At 30.2% G+C, this 21,101-nt stretch overlaps 2 protein-coding genes across 3 annotated transcripts in view; one reads left to right on the top strand and one right to left on the bottom strand.

Annotated features, from left to right (window-relative positions):
• The window catches only part of LOC133546178 (gastrula zinc finger protein XlCGF57.1-like), a 206,690-nt gene extending 201,509 nt beyond the window's left edge, over window positions 1-5,181 (top strand). For both annotated transcript variants that reach the window (XM_061892046.1, XM_061892044.1), the window contains exon 3: window positions 2,211-5,181. In XM_061892046.1, the coding sequence (XP_061748030.1) occupies window positions 2,211-3,652 (1,442 nt within the window). In that variant the 3' untranslated portion in view covers window positions 3,653-5,181. The remainder of the gene's footprint in view (window positions 1-2,210) is intronic.
• Window positions 1-21,101, bottom strand: part of LOC133546175 (zinc finger protein OZF-like) — a 396,978-nt gene that overhangs the window by 81,919 nt on the left and 293,958 nt on the right. The window lies entirely within an intron of this gene.

Genomic DNA, 21,101 nt, shown 5'->3' on the forward strand with positions numbered 1-21,101 from the left:
CAAAATTGCAGGGTGTACAAAATACTTGTGGACCTCACTACACATATATATATATATATATATATATATATATATATATATATATATATATATATATGTATGTATTAGGGCTGAAAATCTTTGGGTGTCCCACGATTCGATTCAGTATCTATTCTTGGGGTTGTGATTCGATTAGATATCGATTTTTTTCGATTCAACATGATTCCCAATTCAAAAAAGATATTTTTCCGATTCAAAAGGATTGTGTATTCATTCAATACATAGATTTCAGCAGGATCTACCCCAGTCTGCTGACATGCTAGCAGAGTAATACATTTTTGTAAAAAAACATTTATAATTGTAAAGGACAATGTTTTATCAACTGATTGCAATAATGTAAATGTTTTTAACTATTAAGCGAACCAAAAAATATGACTTATTTAATCTTTGTGAAAACATTGGACACAGTGTGTTGTCCAGCTTATGAGATGCCATGCAAGTGTAAGCCACTGTGACACTATTGTTCTTTTTTTTTTTTTTATAAATCTCTCATGATAATGTCAATGAGGGATTTTTAATCACTGCTATGCTGAAATTATAACTAATAATGATACTGTTGTTGATAATATTCATTTTGGTTTCACTACTTTTAGTTTGTTCTGTGTGGTGTTTGTGTCTCCTCTCAATTGCTCTGTTTATTGCAGTTCTGAGTGTTGCTGGGTCAGGTTTGGTTTTGGAATTGGATTGCATTGTTTTATGGTATTGCTGTGTATTGGTTTGTTGGATTGATTAGTTTTTATTTATTTAAAAAAAAAAAGTGAGAATCGATTCTGAATCGCACAACGTGAGAATCGCGACCCAACTTCGAATTGATTTGTTCCCACACCACTAATATATATATATATGTATGTATGTATATATATATATATATATATATATATATATATATGTATATATATATATATATATATATATATATATATATATATATATATATATATATATATATACACACACACCATATTTTCCAGACTATAAGTCACAGTTTTTTTCATAGTTTGGCCGAGGGTGCGATTTACACTCAGAAGCGACTTATGTGTGAAATTATTAACACATTACTGTAAAATATCAAATAATATTATTTATCTCATTCACGTAAGAGACTAGACGTACAATATTTCATGGGATTTATGGATTAGGAGTGACAGATTGTTTGGTAAAGGTATAGCATGTTCTATATGTCATAGTTATTTGAATGACTCTTAGCATAATATGTTAGGTTAACATAGCAGGCACCTTCTCAGTTGGTTATTTATGCCTCTTATAACCTACACTTATTCAGCCTGTTGTTCACTATTCTTTATTTATTTCAAATTGCCTATCAAATGTCTATTCCTGGTGTTGGGTTTTATCAAATAAATGTCCCCAAAAAATGCGACTTATTCTCCAGACCTAGATGTTTTTTTCCTTCTTTATTATGCATTTTCGGCAGGTGCGACTTATACTCCGGAGCGACGTATACTCTGAAAAATACGGTATACACTTTTTCGAAATCATTTTGGCATAAGCAGGATCATTTCGATTTCTTACATTCACTTGTTATTTCATATGTTGATCAGAAGGGGAGCACTTTTAAAACCGACACGCATTCAATTTGAAAAATTCCTCCTTTTTGGGACCACCCTAATTTTGATAGATTTCACCACCGGGGGTGCAAATGAGACATTCTCTATTAGATACAACGGTTTTCCGTAATGGCACCATGATTTATGTCCTAACTTGTTCACACCTCCTCATATGGAAGGTACTTGGTGTCTCAAGAAGGGTAGAAATACAAGAACAAATACATGAATGCACACTGTGGAGTGTTTTGTAAGGTGTCTCCAGCTCAATGACAGATAGTTAACAGCAATTGACCCTCACTGGGTCCATGTGCACACTCTCAGTTACATTAACACTGACATTATACATGTGGGCCAATAGATAGAAATGCTGTTAAATGTAGCTTTGATGTGGCAAGCTACTTTTGCAGTGTAGCGTGTAGTGTAGCTTGCTACAATTCTCCAAGGATAGCTTTGCTACATTTAATGGAGAGTAACTTGTAGCTTAGCTTACTACATTTTCCAGGTCGCTTGCCCATCACTGTCTGTTTGGCCTAGCTCACATTTGAATAGTTTGAATACTGCAAACTTCTATACAGTAACACCTCATTTGTGTTTTATGTTCTGCAGACGTCCAGCAGGTGTCAGCAGAGAGTCATGAAGAGATTCCCTCCAAGCAGCAGGAGTGGAGCTCCAGTGTGGGACAGAAGGAGCTACAGGCCCCCTCCCACATTAAAGAAGAAGAGGAGGAACTGTGGAAGCAGCTTCAAATGTTGGTGGAGGATAATGATGAAGATGAAGCTCAGTCCTTACAGCTTCATCACAGTCAAAGTGAGGAGAACAGAGGGGCGGAGCTTGTAAGTCAACACATCACAGAAGCTGATGGAGAGCATTGTGAAGATATAAAGTCGGATCCAGACAGCATCTTTGCTCCACGGTCAGACATGGACCACATGATGTCAGACTCTTGTGATCACAGTGACCACATTCAAGAACCTTTGGAGAGTAAAAATGACTCTAAAGGTGATACGAGACATCACACTAACAACAAACACTTTGACTGCTCTGAATGTGGGAAATCATTTAGACACAAGAGTAATTTTACAGTACACATGAGAATACATACTGGAGAGAAACCTTTTACTTGCTCTGTTTGTAAGAAGAGTTTCTCCACAAAGCGTAACATGACCACACACATGAGAACACATACTGGAGAGAAACCTTTTACTTGCTCTGTTTGTAAGAAGCGTTTCTCCACAAAGCAACACATGACGATACACGTGGGAAAACACACTGGAGAGAAACCTTTTACTTGTTTTGTTTGTAAGAAGAGTTTCTCCACAAAGCGTAACATGACCACACACATGAGAACACATACTGGAGAGAAACCTTTTACTTGCTCTGTTTGTAAGAAGCGTTTCTCCACAAAGCAACACATGACGATACACGTGGGAAAACACACTGGAGAGAAACCTTTTACTTGTTTTGTTTGTAAGAAGAGTTTCTCCACAAAGCGTAACATGACCACACACATGAGAACACATACTGGAGAGAAACCTTTTACTTGCTTTGTTTGTAAGAAGAGTTTCTCCAGAAAGCTTGACATGACCACACACATGAGAACACACACTGAAGAGAAACCTTTTATTTGCTCTGTTTGTAAGAAGAGTTTCTCCATGAAGCTTGCCATGACCATACACATGAGAAAACATACTGGGGAGAAACCTTTTATTTGCTCTGTTTGTAACAGGAGTTTCTCCAGAAAGTTTGACATGACCACACACATGAGAATACATACGGGAGAGAAACCTTTTACTTGCACTGTTTGTAAGAATAGTTTCACTATAAAGACTGTCATGACCAGACACATGAGAATACATACTAGAGAGAAACCTTTTACTTGCTCTGTTTGTAAAAAGAGTTTCTCCAGAAAGCCTAACATGTCCACGCACATGAGAACACATACCGGAGAGAAACCTTTTACTTGCTCTGTATGTAAGAAGACTTTCTCCAGAAAACAAAACTTGACAGCACACATGAGAACACACACTGGAGAGAAACCGTTCAGATGAACTGTGTGTGATAAGATGTTCCGGGTTAAGTATAAAGTCAGTAAACACAAGTGTGTAACAGTCACGGAAGCTGCAGGAATTTAAAAACACTTAAAACAGTGATTGTGCAAAATTTACTTTATGAACACAGTATGGTTAATATGAATGTATATTTGATGTTGTATGTAGTGCTTCTCATCTTCTACTGTTATATGTTGTCCTGGAATTACTTTTTAAAGGCCTACTGTAATGAGATTTTCTTATTTAAACGGGGATAGCAGGTCCATTTTATGTGTCATACTTGATCATTTCGCGATACGGCCATATTTTTGCTGAAAGGATTTAGTAGAGAACATCGACGACAAAGTTCGCAACTTTTGGTCGCTAATAAAAAAGCCTCGTCTGTACCGGAAGAAGCAGACGATGTGCGCGTGACGTCACAGGTTGTGGACTCCCTCAAATCCTTACATTGTTCACAATCATGGCCACCAGTATCGAGAGCGATTCAGACCGAGAAAGTGACGATTTCCCCATTAATTTGAGCGAGGATGAAAGATTCGTGGATGAGGAAAGTGAGAGTGAAGGACTAGATAAAATGAACAAAATAAAGACTATACAGTGAGAGTGATTTAGATGTTATTAGACACATTTACTAGTATCATTCTGGAAAAACCCTTATCTGCTCATTGTGTTACTAGTGTTTTAACGAGATAATATGGTCATATCTGTACAACTTGAAGGTCGGCCCCGCACCTTTCTTCAGCACCAGTTGACGGGTGGTGGCGATGCCCATCTCTGCCATTCGCAAGGGACCCTCTTCGAAACACGATCTTTCGAAATGATCGCTGCATAATACACTGTACTTTGTGTGTGTGGTCTAATCCAACCGTGTTCGCTTGACATCTGTGTTCCATAGTAAAAATTCACCGTCATCTTTCGGAAATGTAAACAAGAAAACACCGGCTGTGTTTGTGTTGCTAAAGGCGGCTGCAATACACCGCTTCCCACCTACAGCTTTCTTCTTTGACGTCTCCACTATTCATTGAACAAATTGCAAAAGATTCAGTAACACAGATGTCCAGAATACTGTGGAATTATGCGATGAAAGCAGACGACTTATAGCTAGGATCAGGGCTGGAACCAAATGTCCTCTACAATGCGTGATGTCACGCGCACGCACATCATACCGCGACGTTCCAGCAGGATGGTTCGGCGCAAATTTAAAATTGCAATTTAGTAAACTAAAAAGGCCGTATTGGCATGTGTTGCAATGTTAATATTTCATCATTGATATATAAACTATCAGACTGCGTGGTGGCTAGTAGTGGCTTTCAGTAGGCCTTTAAGTTGTGTGCATTTATTGAATATCATATATGTAGTTACTATTTTTTTTTTCCTCATCTTTGAAGAGAGGATAAGTTATTATTTCCATTAGGGGTGTTGTTGTTTCTTATAAATCCACACATTTTTTTTATTTGATTTTATTGATATTATTATTCAATTAAAAGTAAGGATGAACAAAATTGCTATTAAAATGTGGATTAGCAGCATTGTTTGTTTGATTAATTAATACTTTTATTAGTAGATTGCAGAGTACAGTACATATTCCGAACAATTGACCACTAAAGGGTAACACCTCAATAAGTTTTTCAACTTGTTTAAATCATGGTCCACATTAATCAATTCATGGTACATAGTGAGTTCAGATAGCATAAGAACAAGTATATACAACAGAAGAACATTTGATTATTTACATTAGGTTATTTATAATTCGGGGAAACCAAAATAGCAAAATGACATCTGTGAGTGAGTAACACAGCAGTTTTTTAACATGTACTTAATTATTTCAGTCATTATTAACATACTAAGATGAAGAATATCTTATTTTCAATAAGTTTGAAAGTGTTTCTCATAATACTTCTTCTTTGTACTTTGTAAGCACTATTAATTTAAACGTCCTCTTAAACTGGCTGATATCAGTACAATGTTTAACTTCTTTACTTAATCCATTCCATCATTTAATTCCACATACTGATATGCTAAAAGTTTTAAGTGTTGTACGTGCATACAAATGTTTTAAGTTAGATTTTCCTCTAAGGTTATATTTCTCCTCTTTAGTTGAGAAGAATTGTTGTACATTCCTTGGTAGCTGTTACGCCGGTTCGGCATCGTGGTACCGGGTTCGATTCCCGCGAGGATGCGTCAAGTGAACACAGCAAAGATGAGATATACACAATTTATTTAAATAACAAAAAAGAGCTATATAACAAAAATGCTGGAGCTAGTAGAATAAAACAAATAAAGGACGCTAGCATAGAAGCTAGGATATACAACAATGTATTTAATATTTATACACTAAACATGTATTTAATATTCATACACTAAACATGTATTTAATATTAATACACTAAACATGTATTTAATATTCATACATGAAACATGTATTTAATATTCATACACTAAACATGTATTTAATATTTATACACTAAATATGTATTTAATATTCATACACTAAACATGTATTTAATATTTATACACTAAAAATGTATTTAATATCTATACACTAAACGTTGATTTAATATTAATACATTAAACATGTATTTAATATTTATACACTAAACATGTATTTAATATTCATACACTAAACGTGTGTTTAATATTCATACACTAAACGTGTATTTAATATTTATACGAAAACATGTATTTAAGTTCAATAAACTAAACATATATTTAATATTAATACACTAAAAATTTATTTAATATTTATACAATAAATATGTATTTAATATTCATACACTAAACATGTATTTAATATTTATACACTAAACATGTATTTAATATTTATACACTAAAAATGTATTTAATATTTATACACTATACATGTATTTAATATTAATACATTAAACATGTATTTAATATCTATACACTAAACATGGATTTAATATTAATACACTAAACATGTATTTAATATTCATACACTAAACGTGTATTTAATATTTATACAAAAACAAATATTTAAGTTCAATAAACTAAACATATATTTAATATTAATACACTAAAAATGTATTTAATATTTATACACTAAACATTGATTTAATATTAATACACTAAACATGTATTTAATATTAATACACTGAACATGTATTTAATAATCATATACTAAACGTATATTTAATCATATACTAATCATATATTTAATATTCATACAGTAAACATGTATTTATTATCCTCTAAATAAGGCACACTTGGAAATAATGAATTTCTTTATGTGTGCAGTTGCGGCAGAAGTCCACAGGAGGGCGCACGTTCCCTCTTAATAAGTCCGGTCCTCTCCGTCTCTCTCTCTCTCTCTTTTTCCTTTTTTTGTTTCTTTTATTTTTTTTACATAAGTTTGGTTTCTCATACACTTATATTTATACACTAAACATTTATTTAATATTTATACACTAATCATATATTTAATATTAATACAATAATCATGTATTTAATATTCATACACTAAACATGTATTTAATATTAATACAATAATCATGTATTTAATATTAATACACTAAACATGTATTTAATAATCATACACTAAACATGTATTTAATATTAATACACTAAACATGTATTTAATATTCATACACTAAAGATGTATTTAATATTTTCACACTAAACTTGTATTTAATATTTATACACTAAACATGTATTTAATATTTATACAATAGATATGTATTTAATATTCATACACTAAACATGTATTTAATATTTATACACTAAATATGTATTTAATATTCATACATTAAACATGTATTTAATATTTATACACTAAACATGTATTTAATATTAATACAAAAACATTTATTTAATTTTAATAAACTAAACATATATTTAATATTAATACACTAAACATGTATTTGATATTTATACACTAAACATGTATTTAATATTCATACACTAAACGTGTATTTAATATTTATACAAAAACAAGTATTTAAGTTCAATAAACTAAACATATATTTAATATTAATACACTAAAAATGTATTTAATATTTATACACTAAACATGTATTTAATATTCATACACTAAACATGTATTTATTATTTATTCACTAAACATGTATTTAATATTAATACACTAAACATGTATTTAATATTAATACACTAAACATATATTTAATATTAATACACTAAACATGTATTTAATATTAATACACTAAACATGTATTTAATATTAATACACTAAACATCTATTTAATATTAATACACTAAATATGTATTTATTATTTATTCACTAAACATGTATTTAATATTAATACACTAAACATATATTTAATATTAATACACTAAACATATATTTAATATGTATACACTAAACATGTATTTAATATTCATACACTAAACATGTATTTAATATTCATACATTAAACATGTATTTAATATTTATACACTAATAGGTAGAGTGGCCGAGCGCAACCCGAGGGTCCCGGGTTCAAATCCCACCTAGAACCAACCTCGTCACGTCCGTTGTGTCCTGAGCAAGACACTTCACCCTTGCTCCTGATGGGTGCTGGTTGGCGCCTTGCATGGCAGCTCCCTCCATCAGTGTGTGAATGTGTGTGTGAATGTGGAAGTAGTGTCAAAGCGCTTTGAGTACCTTGAAGGTAGAAAAGCGCTATACAAGTACAACCCATTTATCATTTAAACATATATTTAATATTAATACACTAAACATATATTTAAAATTAATACACTAAATGTGTATTTATTATTTATTCACTAAACATGTATTTAATATTAATACACTAAATATGTATTTAATATTTATACACTAATCATGTATTTAATATTAATACAATAATCATGTATTTAATATTCATACACTAAACATGTATTTAATATTCATACACTAAACATGTATTTAATATTTATACAAAAATCATGTATTTAATATTAATACACTAAACATGTATTTAATATTAATACACTAAACATCTATTTAATATTAATACACTAAATATGTATTTATTATTTATTCACTAAACATGTATTTAATATTAATACACTAAACATGTATTTAATATTAATACAATAATCATGTATTTAATATTCATACACTAAACATGTATTTAATATTCATACATTGAACATGTATTTAATATTCATACACTAAACATGTATTTAATATTAATACACTAAACATCTATTTAATATTAATACACTAAACATGTATTTAATATTAATACACTAAACATCTATTTAATATTAATACACTAAATATGTATTTATTATTTATTCACTAAACATGTTTAATGTTTCTATAGTAATCATATATTTGACATTCATACAGTAAACATGTATTTAATAATCATATACTAAACGTATATGTAATTATATACTAATCATATATTTAATATTCATACAGTAAACATGTATTTATTATCCTCTAAATAAGGCACACTTGGAAATAATGAATTTCTTTATGTGTGCAGTTGCGGCAGAAGTCCACAGGAGGGCGCACGTTCCCTCTTAATAAGTCCGGTCCTCTCCGTCTCTCTCTCTCTCTTTTTCCTATTTTTTGTTTCTTTTAATTTTTTTACATAAGTTTGGTTTCTCATACACTTATATTTATACACTAAACATGTATTTAATATTAATACACTAAACATGTATTTAATATTAATACAATAAACATGTATTTAATATTAATACACTAAACATGTATTTAATATTCATACACTAAACATGTATTTAATATTAATACACTGAACATGTATTTAATAATCATATACCAAACATATATGTAATTATATACTAATCATATATTTAATATTCATACACTTAACATGTATTTAATATTTATACACTAAACATGTATTTAATATTAATACACTGAACATGTATTTAATAATCATATACTAAACATATGTGTAATTATATACTAAACATGTATTTAATATTCATACAGTAAACATGTATTTATTATCCTCTAAATAAGGCACACTTGGAAATAAGGAATTTCTTTATGTGTGCAGTTGCGGCAGAAGTCCACAGGAGGGCGCACGTTCCCTCTTAATAAGTCCGGTCCTCTCCGTCTCTCTCTCTCTCTTTTTCCTTTTTTTTTGTTTCTTTTATTTTTTTTACATAAGTTTGGTTTCTCATACACTTATATTTATACACTAAACATGTATTTAATATTAATACAATAAACATGTATTTAATATTAATACACTAAACATGTATTTAATATTCATACACTAAACATGTATTTAATATTAATACACTAAACATGTATTTAATATTAATACAAAAATATGTATTTAATTTTAATAAACTAAACATATATTTAATATTAATACACTAAACATGTATTTAATATTAATACACTAAACATGTATTTAATATTAATACAAAAACATGTATTTAATTTTAATAAACTAAACATATATTTAATATTAATACACTAAACATGTATTAATATTTTTACACTAAACAAGTATTTAATATTTATACACTAAACATGTATTTAATATTAATACAAAAACATGTATTTGATTTTAATAAACTAAACCTGTATTTAATATTTATAAACTAAACATGTATTTAATATTTATACACTAAACATGTATTTAATATTAATACAAAAACACGTATTTAATTTTAATAAACTAAACATGTATTTAATATTTTTACACTAAACATGTATTTAATATTTATACACTAAACATATATTTAATATTAATACACTAAACATGTATTTAATATTTATACACTAAACAAGTATTTAATATTAATACAAAAACATGTATTTGATTTTAATAAACTAAATGTATATTTAATATTAATACACTAAACATGTATTTAACATTAATACACTAAACCTGTATTTACTATTTGTACACTAAACATGTATTTAATATTCATACACTAAACCTGTATTTAATATTTATACACTAAACATGTATTTAATATTAATACAAAAACACGTATTTAATTTTAATAAACTAAACATGTATTTAATATTCTTACACTAAACATGTATTTAATATTAATACACTAAACATGTATTTAATATTAATACACTAAACATGTATTTAATATTAATACAAAAACATATAATTAATTTTGATAAACTAAACATATATTTAATATTCATACACTAAACATATATTTAATATTCATACACTAAACATGTATTTAATATTCATACACTAAAAGTGTATTTAATATTTATACACTAAACATGTATTTAATATTAATACACTGAAATATTCGTACACTAAACATGTATTTAATAATCATATACTAAACATATATTTAATGTTTATATAGTAATCATATATTTAACATTCATACAGTAAACATGTATTTATTATCCTCTAAATAAGGCGCACTTGGAAATAATGAATTTCTTTATGTGTGCAGTTGCGGTAGAAGTCCACTGGAGGGCGCACGTTCCCTCTTAATAAGTCTGGTCCTCTCTCTCGTTTTTTCCTTTTTTTTTTGTTTCTTTTATTTTTTTTACATAAGTTTGGTTTTTTATACACTTATATTCATACACTAAACATGTATTTATTATTCATACACTAAACATGTATTTAATATTAATACACTAAACATGTATTTAATATTTATACACTAAACATGTATTTACTATTCATACACTAAACATGTATTTAATATTTATATAGTAAACATTAATTTAATATTCATACACTAAACATGTATTAAATATTCATACACTAAACATGTATTTAATATTCATACACTAAACATGTATTTAATATTAATACACTGAACATGTATTTAATAATCATATACTAAACGTATATGTAATTATATACTAATCATATATTTAACATTCATACAGTAAACATGTATTTATTATCCTCTAAATAAGGCACACTTGGAAATAATGAATTTCTTTATGTGTGCAGTTGCGGCAGAAGTCCACAGGAGGGCGCACGTTCCCTCTTAATAAGTCCGGTCCTCTCCGTCTCTCTCTCTCTCTTTTTCCTTTTTTTTGTTTCTTTTATTTTTTTTTACATAAGTTTGGTTTCTCATACACTTATATTTATACACTAAACATGTATTTAATATTAATACAATAAACATGTATTTAATATTAATACACTAAACATGTATTTAATATTAATACAAAAATATGTATTTAATTTTATTAAACTAAACATATATTTAATATTAATACACTAAACATATATTAAATATTAATACACTAAACATGTATTTAATATTAATACACTAAACATGTATTTAATATTAATACACTAAACATGTATTTAATAATTATACACTAAACATGTATTTAATATTTATACAATAAACATGTATTTAATATTCATACACTAAACATGTATTTAATATTCATACAATAAACATGTATTTAATATTTATACACTAAACATGTATTTAATATTCATTCACTAAACATGTATTTAATATTTATACAATAAACATGTATTTAATATTTATACACCAAACATGTATTTAATATTTATACACTAAACATGTATTTAATATTCATACACTAAACATGTATTTAATATTTATACAATAAACATGTATTTAATATTCATACACTAAACATGTATTTAATATTTATACAATAAACATGTATTTAATATTTATACAATAAACATGTATTTAATATTTATACACTAAACATATATTTAATATTTATACACTAAACATGTATTTAATATTCATACACTAAACATGTATTTAATATTTATACACTAAACATGTATTTAATATTCATACACTAAACATGTATTTAATATTTATACAATAAACATGTATTTAATATTTATACAATAAACATGTATTTAATATTTATACACTAAACATATATTTAATATTTATACACTAAACATGTATTTAATATTCATACACTAAACATGTATTTAATATTTATACAATAAACATGTATTTAATATTCATACACTAAACATGTATTTAATATTCATACACTAAACATGTATTTAATATTTATACACCAAACATGTATTTAATATTTATACACTAAACATGTATTTCATATTTATACACTAAACATGTATTTAATATTTATATACTAAACATGTATTTAATATTTATACAATAAACCTGTATTTAATATTTATACACTAAACATGTATTTAATAATCATATACTAAACAAATTTAATATTCATATTCTAATCATACTTTTTAACATTCATACAGTAAACATATATTTAATGTTTCTATAGTAATCATATATTTGACATTCATACAGTAAACATGTATTTATTATCCTCTAAATAAGGCACACTCGGAAATAATTAATTTATTTTTGTGCAGTTGCGGCAGAAGTCCACAGGAGGGCGCACGTTCCCTCTTTATAAATCTGGTCCTCTCTCTCTCTCTTTTTCCTTTTGTTTTTGTTACGTTTATTTTATTTTTTTTTACATAAGTTTGGTTTCTCAATCACTTATATTCTCACACTAAACATGTATATAATATTTATATACTAAACATGTATTTAATATTTACGCACTAAACATATATTTAATAATCATATACTAAACACATATTTAATATTCATATACTAATCATATTTTTTAATATTAATACACGAAACATGTATTTAATATTCAGACACTAAACATGTATTTAATATTTATACACTAAACATGTGTTTAATATTTATACCCTAAACATGTATTTAATATTTACACACTAAACATGTATTTAATATTTATATACTAAACATGTATTTACTATTTACACACTAAACATGTATTTAATATTTATACACTAAATATGTATTTAATATTCGTACACTAAACATGTATTTAATATTTATTTACTAAACATGTATTTAATATTCATACACTAAACATGTATTTAATATTCATACACTGAACATGTATTTAATAATCATATACTAAACACATATTTAATATTCATATACTAATCATATTTTTTAATATTAATACAGTAAACTTGTATTTATTATTCTCTAAATAAGGCACACTCGGAAATAATTAATTTATTTTTGTGTAGTTGCGGCAGAAGTCCACAGGAGGGCGCACGTTCCCTCTTTATAAATCTGGTCCTCTCTCTTTTTCTTTTGTTTTTGTTACGTTTATTTATTTATTTTTTACATAAGTTTGGTTTCTCAATCACTTATATTTATACACTAAACATGTATTTAATATTCATACACTAAATGTGTATTTAATATTTATATACTAAATATATATTTAATATTTATACACTAAACATGTATTTGATATTCATACACTAAACATGTATTTAATATTCACACACTAAACATGTATTTAATATTCATACATTAAACAATATTTTACTATTTGTACACTAAACATGTATTTAATATTTAAATACTAAACATGTATTTAATATTTATACACTAAACATGTATTTAATATTTATACACCAAACATGTATTTAATATTTATACACTAAACATGTATTTAATATTCATACACTAAACATGTATTTAATATTCATACACTAAACATGTATTTAATATTTATACACTAAACATGTATTTAATATTCAAAAACTAAATATGTATTTAATATGCATACACTAAACACGTATTAAATATTCATACACTAAACATTTATTTAATATTTATACACTAAACATGTATTTAATATTTATACACTATCATGTATTTAATATTTATACACTAAACATGTATTTAATATTTATATACTAAACATTAATTTAATATTTATACACTAAACATGTATTTCATATTTTTATACTAAACATGTATTTAATATTCATACACTAAACATGTATTTAATATTTATACACTAAACAAGTATTTAATATTCATACACTAAACATTTATTTAATATTTATACACTAAACATGTATTTAATATTTATACACTATCATGTATTTAATATTTATACACTAAACATGTATTTAATATTTATATACTAAACATTAATTTAATATTCATACACTAAACATGTATATCATATTTTTATACTAAACATGTATTTAATATTCATACACTAAACATGTATTTAATATTTATATCCTAAACATGTATTTAATATTCATATACTAAACATATATTTAATATTTATATACTAAACATGTATTTAATATTCATACACTAAACATGTATTTGATATTCATACACTAAACATGTCTTTAATATTTTTTATACTAAACATGTATTTAATATTCATACACTAAACATATATTTAATATTTATACACTAAACATGTGTTTAATATTTATACACTAAACATGTATTTCATATTTATACACTAAACTTGTATTTAATATTTACACACTAAACATGTTTAAATACATGTTTAGTGTGTAAATATTAAATACATGTTTAGTGTATGAATATGAAATACATGTTTAGTGTATAAATATTAAATACATGTTTAGTATATGAATATTAAATACATGTTTAGTATAAAATTATTAAATACATGTTTAGTGTTTCCACGTTAATCAATTCATGGTAAAAACGTAATGAGTGATCCATCGAGCTGGATTTGAACCAGTGCCCTAAAGAACTCAGCATAAGCTAATACAGCTTTCCACTTTATCAACTGAGCTATCTAAAGGATTAGCTGTTACTGCACACCGACACAGTGTTTGGTTCATTGAGCTCGACGCAGATGTCGATGCATCAGTGTTGTCGGGTCTCCCACTAATTATCATTCAGAATAACCAGGAATTGAGATATTGCACAGGCAGCCCATGCATACTGTGCCCTCTGGGCAACAGTAGCAATGAAATGCCCAGTCACCTGGGAATCCGGCCGCATAGTCGTTATACCTGCTCAACCAACCTTTTTAAGTTACGGTTGGGTAGTTAACATGGGCGCCTATTGCATCGAACCTTGATAGCTGTTCAGCAAACCATTTTAAGTTACAGTTTTAACAAGTACCAATCGTTGAAACCGTGAGTCAGGATGGTGTGTGGAAAAGCTAAATGCCCTTGTCAGTCTCCCTGATAGTAAAATTGTGAAAGCAAACTTTTTGACGAATGCTCTATTAAAATGTGACATTCGATATTGGTTTTACCATCGACTGGTGATTTTGATGTGCTGTCCAAACAGTGAAGTAGACCGTCAATGTTCTATTAATAGCAAAACCCTTGGACTCTGAAAGTTGTAACATGTTGAAAACTGTGAAAAGAGTAATCGCTGCAAAGAAGACTTTGTAGAAGCAAGAATTTTGGAAAATCCTGAACTTTCCAAAATGGTGTAATAGGTTAAAAAATGTGGAACCATTGTATTGTTGTACCTTTATTTATAGTTATTTTCCTTTTTAATTAAACATTTAACAGTAAATGAGGCCATTCCTGAAGGAATTGTATACGAACGCTCCAATGCTGGGAGACTGACACAGGCATTTTGCTTTTACACACACCATTCTGACCCACGGTTTCAACACTTGGTACTTCTTAAAACCGTAACTTAAAAGGGTTGGCTAAACAGCTACTAAGGTACGAGGCAATTGGCACCCATGTTAACTACCCAACCGTTACTTAAAAAGGTTGGTAGAACAGCTATAAGGACTACGCAGCCAGTCTGCGGCCGGGCAGACCTTCGCTGCTGTTGCCCGGAGGGCACAGCATGCATGGGCTGCCCGGCGGCCCATGCTGCTGTTGCCCGGGCTCCTTGTGTTTTCTTTCTACTTACTAAATATATCATTTCTGTTCCAAACAGCATCACTGATGTCAACGGCAACATTTGATGATCATTTGAACAATTAAAAGTCCTGCGGTATAGGCATCTTTGGCAGGAGGTGTCTTCTGCCAAGGCATTTATTCTCCTGAAGGAATAAATAAAGTAGTATCTAATCTAAATTTATTGATGTCTTGGACAATTTTTCAATCGGTCGAGAATTGTTGAAGTAATAACATGTTGAAATGACAAATGGTAATACGGAATTTCGGGAAAACAGAGAATTCTTCAACTTCCTATGCAGAAGAAAGCTTTGACGGTGGAACAGTTAAAACGCGTTGAAAAATGTGGAAGGTGTAGTCGCCAGAAAAAGGGTGGAAATAGGGCTTCGGAAAAGCAGGAATTCTGGAAAATCCTCAACTTTTTTTGACAAGGAAAAGGGGAAGTTTGAATTTCCAGAATGGTGCAATGAGTCGAAGGTGGAATGGTTTGAATAGGTTAAAACTTCGAAATGTTGTAATGTTGTATCTTTTTTTGTCGTTATTTTATTTGTTATTTTTTATTAAACATTAAAAACTAGATGAGGCAATTCCTGAAGGAATTGCATGTGTTTGCTCCAATGCTGATGATGAACCGAAATCCTGAAATTATTTTAGCATTGTTGAAATCAAGCACACGATTCCTGAAGAGTCTGAAAATTTTGAAGTCGGAACAGTTGGAATCAGACGGAATAAGTGGAACTTTGAAGGATGTCCCATTGATTTCAATAGGAATTTCCCCAAAACTTAGTCCATGAGTACTGTGCCTATTAGAAACATTAGCAATGACCTGCTAGTCCTTATAGTTGTTCAACCAACCCTTTTAAGTTACGGTTTGGTAGTTAACATGGACTACGATTGAAACCGTGATTCAGGATGGTGTGTGGAAAAGTTAAATTCCTGTGTCAAATGTCCAGACCACAAACAACAAGATTAAGTAAATGTCTGTTGAAAAGTAATACTGAATTTGTCATTTGACTGGGGGCTCTTTTTGATTGATTTGTCAAAAAGTCTTTGACAGTAAAGAAGACTGCCTATGTCCAGTGTAGATTAAAGTCTTGACATTACCTGACCTGTGTGATTGTTAGTGATGGGTTGATGAGGCGTTGCACAGCCTTTTGACACATTTATAAACTGTATTGATCCTGTGTCACTAAATACTGACATCTGCTGGACATTAAAATTCCCTACAGGAAATCTATGGACCAACTCAACTGACACTGATTTTATGACCGAGAATATCCAATAATATAAACCAAGTCATTGAATTTCATTTAGGATTATTTCATATCTTCATTTAGATAATACCATATTTTTTTAAATACTTTTTGGATACAGTCAATAAATAATGTGAACATGTATCATAACATGGAAATCTAAGAGAACGTGTTGTGGATGAGGATAGTTGTGGACTGGGAATTTTTTTTTTTTTTTTACACATGCGCTCTGATTACGCACTATTGATTGATTGATTGAAACTTTTATTAGTAGATTGCACAGTTCAGTACATATTCTGTACAATTGACCACTAAATGGTAACACCCCAATACGTTTTTCAACTTAAGTTTATGGATACCTTAACTGAAACTAAATCAATCAGCACAGCTGACCAAGCTGACCAACAGGTGTTATTATGTTGTACATTCCAACAGGTGTTATTATGTTGTACATTCCAACAGGTGTTATTATGTTGTACATTCCAACAGGTGTTATTATGTTGTACATTCCAACAGGTGTTATTATGTTGTACATTCCAACAGGTGTTATTATGTTGTACATTCCAACAGGTGTTATTATGTTTTACATTCCAACAGGTGTTATTATGTTGTACATTCCAACAGGTGTTATTATGTTGTACATTCCAACAGGTGTTATTATGTTGTACATTCCAACAGGTGTTATTATGTTGTACATTCCAACAGGTGTTATTATGTTGTACATTCCAACAGGTGTTATTATGTTTTACATTCCAACAGGTGTTATTATGTTGTACATTCCAACAGGTGTTATTATGTTGTACATTCCAACAGGTGTTATTATGTTGTACATTCCAACAGGTGTTATTATGTTGTACATTCCAACAGGTGTTATTATGTTGTACATTCCAACAGGTGTTATTATGTTGTACATTCCAACAGGTGTTATTATGTTGTACATTCCAACAGGTGTTATTATGTTGTGCATTCCAACAGGTGTTATTATGTTGTACATTCCAACAGGTGTTATTATGTTGTGCATTCCAACAGGTGTTATTATGTTGTACATTCCAACACCTGTTATTATGTTGTACATTCCAACAGGTGTTATTATGTTGTACATTCCAACAGGTGTTATTATGTTGTACATTCCAACACCTGTTATTATGTTGTACATTCCAACAGGTGTTATTATGTTGTACATTCCAACAGGTGTTATTATGTTGTACATTCCAACAGGTGTTATTATGTTGTACATTCCAACAGGTGTTATTATGTTGTACATTCCAACAGGTGTTATTCAATCAATCAATCAATCAATCAATGTTTACTTATATAGCCCTAAATCACTAGTGTCTCAAAGGGCTGCACAAACCACCACGACATCCTCGGTAGGAAAACTCACACCCAGTGGGACATTGGTGACAATAATGACCCAGTGGGACGTCGGTGACAATGATGACTATGAGAACCTTAGAGAGGAGGAAAGCAATGGATGTCGAGCGGGTCTAACATGATACTGTGAAAGTTCAATCCACAATGGATACAACACAGTCGCGAGAGTCCAGTCCAAAGAGGATCCAAGACACAGCAGCGAGAGTCCCGTTCACAGCGGAGCCAGCAGGAAACCATCCCAAGCGTAGGCGGACCAGCAGCGCAGAGATGTCCCCAGCCGATACACAGGCGAGCAGTACATGGCCACCGGATCGGACTGGACCCCCTCCACACGGGAGAGTGGGACATAGAAGAAAAAGAAAAGAAACGGCAGATCAACTGGTCTAAAAAGGGAGTCTATTTAAAGGCTAGAGTATACAAATGAGTTTTAAGGTGAGACTTAAATGCTTCTACTGAGGTGGCATCGCGAACTGTTACCGGGAGGGTATTCCAGAGTACTGGAGCCCGAACGGAAAATGCTCTATAGCCCGCAGACTTTTTTTGGGCTTTGGGAATCACTAATAAGCCGGAATCCTTTGAACGCAGATTTCTTGCCGGGACATATGGTACAATACAATCGGCAAGATAAGATGGAGCTAGACCGTGTAGTATTTTATACGTAAGTAGTAAAACCTTAAAGTCACATCTTAAGTGCACAGGAAGCCAGTGCAGGTGAGCCAGTACAGGCGTAATGTGATCAAACTTTCTTGTTCTTGTCAAAAGTCTAGCAGCCGCATTTTGTACCAACTGTAATCTTTTAATGCTAGACATGGGGAGACCCGAAAATAATACGTTACAGTAGTCGAGGCGAGACGTAACAAACGCATGGATAATGATCTCAGCGTCTTTAGTGGACAGAATGGAGCGAATTTTAGCGATATTACGGAGATGAAAGAAGGCCGTTTTAGTAACGCTTTTAATGTGTGCCTCAAAGGAGAGAGTTGGGTCGAAGATAATACCCAGATTCTTTACCGTGTCGCCTTGTTTAATTGTTTGGTTGTCAAATGTTAGAGTTGTATTATTAAATAGAGTTCGGTGTCTAGCAGGACCGATAATCAGCATTTCCGTTTTTTTGGCGTTGAGTTGCAAAAAGTTAGCGGACATCCATTGTTTAATTTCATTAAGACACGCCTCCAGCTGACTACAATCCGGCGTGTTGGTCAGCTTTAGGGGCATGTAGAGTTGGGTGTCATCAGCATAACAGTGAAAGCTAACACCGTATTTGCGTATGATGTCACCTAGCGGCAGCATGTAGATGCTGAAGAGTGCAGGGCCAAGGACCGAACCCTGGGGAACTCCACACGTTACCTTAACGTAGTCCGAGGTCACATTGTTATGGGAGACACACTGCATCCTATCAGTAAGATAAGAGTTAAACCAAGACAGGGCTAAGTCTGACATACCAATTCGTGTTTTGATACGTTCTAATAAAATATTATGATCGACGGTATCGAAAGCAGCGCTAAGATCGAGGAGCAGCAACATAGATGACGCATCAGAATCCATCGTTAGCAATAGATCATTAGTCATTTTTGCGAGGGCTGTCTCCGTCGAGTGATTTGCCCTGAAACCGGATTGAAAGGTTTCACATAGATTGTTAGACGCTAAGTGTTCATTTAACTGCTCCGCAACAATTTTTTCAAGGATTTTTGAAATAAAGGGAAGGTGAGACACCGGTCGGTAATTTACCATGAGGTCAGGATCGAGGTTAGGTCTTTTAAGAAGAGGATGAATAACCGCTTTTTTGAATGCTAGGGGAACAGTGCCCGAGGAGAGTGATAAGTTTATAATATTTAGCACTGATGGACCTAATAATACAAAGAGTTCCTTGATCAGTTTCCCAGGAAGAGGGTCAAGTAAACATGTTGTCTGTTTTATTCCCTTAACACGTTGTAACAATTCCTCTAATGTTATTTCCTCAAAACGAGAGAAACTATTTTGGAGGGCAGTATCCGCCGTATATGCAATCGTGTCAGTGTTAATAGAACCCCGTTGTAGCTGGGACGCATTGTCTTTAATCTCCTTTCTAATGACTTCAATTTTCTTACTAAAGAATTGCATAAAGTCATCAGCTGAGTGGGTTAAGCTACTGGAAGGAGTCCCTTGTTGGGTTAGCGATGCTACCGTACTAAACAAAAATTT

This window comes from Nerophis ophidion, linkage group LG29 (genome assembly GCF_033978795.1).
Source record: "Nerophis ophidion isolate RoL-2023_Sa linkage group LG29, RoL_Noph_v1.0, whole genome shotgun sequence".
Taxonomy (NCBI): Eukaryota; Metazoa; Chordata; class Actinopteri; order Syngnathiformes; family Syngnathidae; genus Nerophis; species Nerophis ophidion.